Raw genomic sequence first — 7349 nt, 5'->3', positions numbered from 1 at the left:
GGATAGAAAAAATCCTTTTGAAAATAATATTGAAAGTTTTATTGGTGTTGGTTTCATTAGGATAAGAAAGACTTCAAAATAAAGCATCTTTAAGCTATATGTACACATGTGGGATAAATAAAGTATTTACAAAAAAAAAATATTGTTAATTTTCAAACTAATTACAAAAATAATGATGTTTTTCATCTCTCTTTCTTGGTGGTTGTGTTTTTATTTTTCCTTTCTTTCATTCCCTTCTATTTCTCTCCCTCTCTCCTTGGACGAGTTTTGCCCACTTCTTTTTTTTTCTTCATTTTTCATATAATGTTTTATTTCTTTCTTTTTTTTTTTGAATTTTATTTTTCTTTTCTAAAATTTGAATTCTTATGTTTTTAAATTTAGTGTTAATTTATTTTTTTCTCTCACGATAAACCTATTTTTAACAAAAAAAAAAATTATAATTCATTTGTTTTGGATTAATTAAATGTCGTAAGTTTTTAGTAATCAATTAAGATTGGAGAATAATTAAATATAAAGTATAATGTCTGATACAATAATAAATAATTTTTATTAAATGAAAAAAAAAAAAACAATCAAAGTGTTCCACAACCGGGATGTCGCTATTTGGAACAATTCTTAGTAGTGGTTTTACAACTCCTACATATCAATAACCCAAGCATGTCCTAGATATATGCAACGATAACAAGGGGGACAGGGAGAACATATGCTATATGTATGATGTACTTATTGTACCTGTACTAGTTCAAAGAAGACGTGCTCGAGTGCAAGAGCCCGATGAATTGGAAGAAGTGACTCCTGTGACACAAACACAAAACGTACAAACACAAATACAAAAGAAGAATTAAATATATATATACATTAATTTCACATTCAACTTTCTTCTTTTGTTATTTATATTCTACCAATGGTTTAAGAAAACAAACCAAACTTTGAGAACTAAAAAAAGGTAGCTTTCAAATAATGTTTTTTCTTTTATAAAAAAATTGGGTATTAAATTTAATCATTGTATTTAAGAAATATACAAATAGATATGAAACAAAACAGACTTAATTTTAAAAATAAAAACAAAAAGAAAAATAGTTGTCAAACGGGATATTAGATATTAATAAATTATCACCATGAACATATGACGAGAGGATCTTAATTAAAGATACCTCACAAAAATAACAAAGGGTATTGAAACATCCAAATAGACAATACCATAAGAAAGACACAAAGTATATAATAAAGAATATTGATGACTAGAATATATGCAAATTTATCTTACATAATTAACGTAAAAGTATGTTTTTTTTTCTATTAAAAATAGATTTATCGTGAAAGGAAAAATAAATTAATACTAAATTTTTTTTAAAAAAAATTAAATTTTAGAAAAGAAAAATAAAATTCAAATAAAAGAGAGAAATAAAACATTATGTGAAAAAAGAAAAAGAAAGAAAAAAGATAAAAACACAACAACCAAGCAAGAAAGAAAGATGAAAAACAACATTATTTTTTAAGTAGTTTGAAAATAACAAATATTTTTGTAAATACTTTTTCTAACTGCATTGTTTATATTATTTATCCTACACATGTGGCTCAAAACAAAGAGTTCTCTTTCATTTCTTTGGTTTTAAGTGTTCTAATAATAATACATATTTTTTATTTATGAAATAAAATCATGAAAAATCCCCCAAGTGTCCCAATGATGTAGGACTCATGAATTTTCAAAATTTGCTTAATAATAATTGGTTCCAAAGAAATGGTAATATTATTGAGCAATGTGTACAATGTGGTGAAGAGATCAAAATCATATCTTTAACAAGATATCTTCATCATTTTGGTTTTTTGGTTTGATTTTTCTTTTAAATAGATAGGTTTTTAATGAAAAGCATCCCCAAGGTTGAACCTTTTTGATGTTTAAGGTTAATTGTGTAATTTTGTTCCTTAATATATGTGTTTGAAGTTTTTTTTTTAAATAAATTAGAATACATTGTGAATTTCTAGCTCAGTTAATAAAATGTATGTTAGGATCAAATACTTAGGGCATTCGCTTAACATAGGACAAGTTTATGGTTCTAAAACATGACGACAAAATGATAATACTTTAGATTAAAAGTTTCAAGAATTCTCAAGCCTTGGAGTCCAAGTAATGTTTGGATAAGTTCTATGATAACTGCAACGATCTTTTAATGCCATTCTCAAACAAGTCTGAAAATCTCTTTTATCATCTATTCAATAATTGTGGGATAAAAACCAAATTATGGACTCTTGAGGTTGCAGTTAATGTCTTTATCTATTGAAAGAAATGATCCCTCGTTTATATTCACATACAACTCTAAATTTTCTCTTTGTTCATTTCTCTCTTATGCAAGAAACTTAGGGGTCGTTTAGAGAGCTGAAATGTAATCAAGATTACTGAGAAACAAAAGCATGCTAGCAAGCGTGAGCAATCAAAGATGCAACAAAAATGAGATCGTAAAGCGTGAAAACAATGAAAAAGATGATTTGATTGAAAACTGTTGGAACAGAATGAATTTTGTATTACAAATTGAGCCTAAAACGCTCGATCCAAACTTTAGTTTTTCTTTTAATACATTACATTACAAACCTATCTTATTATGAACCACCAAATATCGACTTACTTTTTTTAAAAAAAACAAAGCGATTCCTCTCTTTGAGGTGGTCAAGTGATCTTAAGGCTTTTTCTTTCTTTCTTTCTTTTTTTAATGTAATAACTCATAAATGAGAGGGTGAATATGATTGATGGAGACCAAAAGATTCTAATTGTGTTGGCCAATTGAATTGCAAAGGAAGGCAGAAACTTGGATTGGGAAAAATCCAAACTTTGATTTTGATAGTTTAGTCTTTTATTGTAGAAGAGACTACAAAGCTGAGCTGTGGCCATGTAATTGTTAGGCTAACCATTAGATTTTTATGTGGAGGCAATTGGTTCTTATCTCTTCAAACTTTCTTTTTTCTTTTCCCATTAATGAAATCAAAAGGAAAATGAGTGAGGAATTGAAAGAGAGATAATAGATATGCGTAGATAAAGCTAACTAGAGAATTCATTTGAGAACCAATGACATTACCCAATTTTGAGTAAAGAAAAAATATTATTATTTTCTTTATTTTTCAACTGTCTAATAATCTTTGTGTTGACTTTCACATTTTCCGTGTTTATGGTCAACAAATATGGTTATTTATAACATCTTTCCTCTCAACCTGTGGTTACATGAAACTTCGACGATGTCATGGTGATTTACAATGCTAACATCAATAGGGCGATTGATATACATTCACCAACTCGACTTTTTAACCTATAATCCAAAGCTTTGACTTTTTCCTTTTAGAATGCATGTTCTCCTATGTTATCTCTTAGTTCTCCTTGAGCTTGGACTCCCTCGCGTGGTTTTAGGCCTACTTGGGGCTACTCTCGACAATCTTATGCTAGAAACTTTACATTCTCGTTCGATAAAGAGAATTACATTTGAAATGAGCGATCGTACTCTTAAAGAGAATGATATTTAAGAGGAAATAAAAATAAATTTGTTTCTCTTGGAAACTAAGAATAAAAGGTTTTTTTTTTTATTTTTTATTTTAAGTTGTGATGAGGATGACTATGATCTCTCTTCCCTTCATCTAACATTGGGTTAGCAAATTCTAAAGGAAAATTTGTTTTGTATAAAAACATTCTCATCCTAATACGTTTGAAACAATTCAATGAACAATCATCAAAATTTTAAACTTTGTGAAAAACGAGTTTAGTTTTTCGATCATAGTATTGATGTGGTTCCTTTTACATTTTGAACAAAGGTTTTGAATATGGAAAAACATAATTAATCACACACACAAAAAAAAAAAAAAGAAAGAAAAATTGAGATGTAGGTTGCATCCCCAATCCCTCATGGCACTCAAAGTTGTACAAGTTCTTCATTATTTACTTTATCTATTTGGGGAGGGGATGTAAGTGTACAAGTTTTATACTCCAAACCTTGAGAAACTCCATTTTAGAAGTTAGTCATTTGGCCCACCAACTCTGTTTTCACATTGGAAAATTGTTTAAAATGTTTCATTCTGAAAAACCTAACAAAACAAATGATAACCCAAATGACACAACAAACTCTGCAGCCTCCTCAAAAGCTAACTGTAGAGTAATGTATTTATTTATTTAAAAAAACACACACACACACACACACTTAATCATCTAAAATTGGGTTATATGAACAAAAAAAACTCTCATGAGCCCCAGTTCTCAACAATCACAGAACCCACAATAAGGCATTGACATAAACCAAACAACAAACCTTCATCCCTTAACCAAAGGAGGGTGAAGAAGGTCTAACCTCTATCATAGCTTGAAAATTTTCGAACTCACCAAAATTTGGGCTCTTGTTTTTTGTAACTGTAGATAACAAACTCTTTGGGTCTTCTTGTATTGATGAACTTAATACCGCAATCATATTGTTGTTTTTCCCAAATTTTGAAAATAATGAAGTATGTTGAATGCAGTAAGAGCGTATGGTCCTTTAGTGCTCTCACGTTCAACTAATGCAATACAATAGTGCTTTCACAAGCTAAGAGTTATTCTTTTCTCATTCCTGGCGTTGTCACTCTTCCTTGCTCTCTCTCACTCACGCTCCCCACTCCAAACCCTTGTGAGCAGGGTGAAGTATGGAAAATTAACGTGTGTATTGACAACGACAGGGGATCGTACCACATTAGTTTCAAAACCTCGAGAGCACCATTACAAATCTGAAATCAAGGTCATCCAAAGTCCGTATAGGAAAAACCCAAACTCTTCATGAATGGGGTCTCCAGATCGTTTCTTCAAGCCAGCAGTCGGTTCCAAGCTCTAGGTTTGGAAGCCATTATCCAAGGATCAAAACCCGTCTCTTCAGAATGATACATATCTCAAGAAAATCATATCCTTTTTATGGAGTCCATGTATGCTCCTGAGAGGAATGATCTCAATCTAGATGAAAAGCTGTTCATCTCTTTCTTTGTAACGTTAGGAAAAGACTTGATTGAACAAACAGAAGCAATGACAACAAAGTTTTCACCATTATCAACATCTATCTGAAACAAATCATCAAAAATGGATCTGAATTCATTTATCAATGCATCAAAGAAGAATTTATCAAGAGGAATCACATTCACTATAAGAATCCCATGTTCAGAAAGAACTGATCTAGCACTCAAAAGAACATCTCTCCCAACAAACTCCAGTGGTGGCGAACTTATGCCGTTTCGAGCATCACTTGAATCCAAATCAAACATGATTACATCATACAAAGAAGACATGTGAACACCAAACGATTCACACTTCTGTTTCTTGACGGACTTTGAAGCATTTTGAAGAAATTCAGTAGCATCTCCAATGGAGATGTGAAGAAATTCATTATCTACCAATCCAAAATACTGTTGTGCAACTCTGAGAACCTCCATGTCCATTTCTACACCCATAACTTCAAAATCTAAATGGGTTGCAAGGAAGGAAAGCAGAGCTCCACCACCAACTCCAACACACAGGGCTTTCGGTCTATGGCCAGTTTGAATCTGTTTGTCAATGGAGGAGGCAATCAATGAAAGGCTTGCGGCCATTGGAGGTAAGTAAGGATGAACCAAAACCCTAGTATCTGGTTTGAACTGCATGTTTTGAATTTCAACGTCATCTAAATTAAGATTGGCCTCGGGAATCAGACGAATTTCTGTTTGAATCAAGTTCGGCATCCTTTTGAACCTCAATCGTCTCCTAAATTCCCTAGTTTCGAATGATTTTCTCTCGATTTCCACATTCTCAACCAGAAATTCACCAACGGAAGAACCAATACATCTCTCTAAAACTACCCTACGTATAACGTTATCGACGAAACTAAGAATTGGAACTTCAGGAATTCCATTTTTGAAACATGATTTTGGGAATAAAGCAAGAAGAAGTGGCTGTAAACTCACCACTAGCCGACTCCAGGTCGAAGCCGAATCCTGACGATTGTAGATTGGAAGAGAATCAAGGCCAGCCACCGGTTCTTGATCTCCGACTAGAATCAAGCGTGAAATTCCAGGGGAATCGAATAGAAGGTGATAGTGTCCAGATTCCGTGGAAAAAATCCAATCGGTTTCAAGGCCCGGGGGAACGAACATGGCGGCGACGGAAGGGGAATGGGTGGGTTGGATCGGCGAATCAAGGACGGCGATCCGGAGAGAAGAACGCGAGTTACATGGATTAGGAAAAGAGAATGATATGAAACGAGAAGGGTTTAAAGCTTCGAACATATGCACGTCAAGCGCCATTGGTTCGATTCTCTTCTTCCTGGCGGCGGTGAGTGTGAGGGGCGACGCGATCTCAACACCGGCACCGGCGTGCGGCGGGGCAGCCGCTGAGATTACTCTGGGCAGAGTTGTTCTTACGAAATTGCTATATTACCTTTTTCTTTGGTTGAATTGTAAAAATTTTAACTTAAAATTTAAAATATTCTTTCCAAAATTGGTATGCAAAGTATAATATATTATTACCAATGGAATGAAAAATTAAAACTTAAAACATCTCGTTGATCTATAAATGTTAATAATGTCAATTAAGCTAAGTTTACAATTTATATTGGGCGTGGAGTTATATTTTTAATGATTTTACAAGATGATACATTACTAAGACTTTTAGTAGAATTTAGATCATGAAATCTTTGATTTATCTGATGTTTATTTTTTTTCTTTGTTGAGAAGATTCTCTTTCTTACTTCTTTCGTAAATGTTTCACTTTTGTAAAATCTTTAGAGAAGAGAACAAAGTTACTCATAGTTTAGCAGCTCTAACTTTTCGTTGCAGATTTAGAGAGAATTCCCCTTGTTTTATCTCTCCTTCTCGAGAGGGATTGATGTTAGGTTTGTTTGGTTGTTTTGTTTTTTTTTTTAATGTCAATTAAAAGGAAGGTAGAATGCTTAATATATGAGATTCATTTCCAGTGAAAAACAAAGTAGAGATATTCTATTGCCAAAGCGAATTTAGTTCATCAGTAGTTAAAGACTCTACCTATACGTGGCTATGTTTATTAAAGACTAGTTAAAAGAACAAGAAACCTTAAAACGTGGTTAAGGTTTAAAGGAATAAGTAAAAAGAATTTGGAATAATTTAACTCACAATGTAACAAAACAAAGATATTATTGGGTAGAGGTATGATTTTTAAGCTTACTTTTCTAAAAACTAAAAATCAAGGTCGCTCTTAATAATATCTCGTGTTTAGTTCTCTATTCTTGAAATTTATGTTTGTCTTCTCTCAATTTCTTCGGGGTGACTTTCATCGATAATAATTTTCAAAACTACAAATAAAACATTTAAATGGTTATGAAATGGGTAAAATAAACTAAAAAAGA

At 32.1% G+C, this 7349-nt stretch overlaps 1 protein-coding gene across 1 annotated transcript; it reads right to left on the bottom strand.

Annotated features, from left to right (window-relative positions):
- Positions 1–4902: 4902 nt before the first annotated feature.
- LOC103490826 (uncharacterized) lies at positions 4903–6273 on the bottom strand. Its single transcript, XM_008450536.3, has one exon. It carries the CDS (start codon positions 6271–6273, stop codon positions 4903–4905), a length of 1371 nt encoding a protein of 456 aa, XP_008448758.2.
- Positions 6274–7349: the final 1076 nt, after the last annotated feature.

Source organism: Cucumis melo, chromosome 6, assembly GCF_025177605.1.
Source record: "Cucumis melo cultivar AY chromosome 6, USDA_Cmelo_AY_1.0, whole genome shotgun sequence".
Classification (NCBI taxonomy): domain Eukaryota; kingdom Viridiplantae; phylum Streptophyta; class Magnoliopsida; order Cucurbitales; family Cucurbitaceae; genus Cucumis; species Cucumis melo.
This window is presented reverse-complemented; position numbering and strand designations above follow the sequence as displayed.

Excerpts from the sequence above, each read along its gene's own strand:
- LOC103490826 (XM_008450536.3), bottom strand. The coding sequence starts at position 6,273 with ATGGCGCTTGACGTGCATATGTTCGAAGCTTTAAACCCTTCTCGTTTC.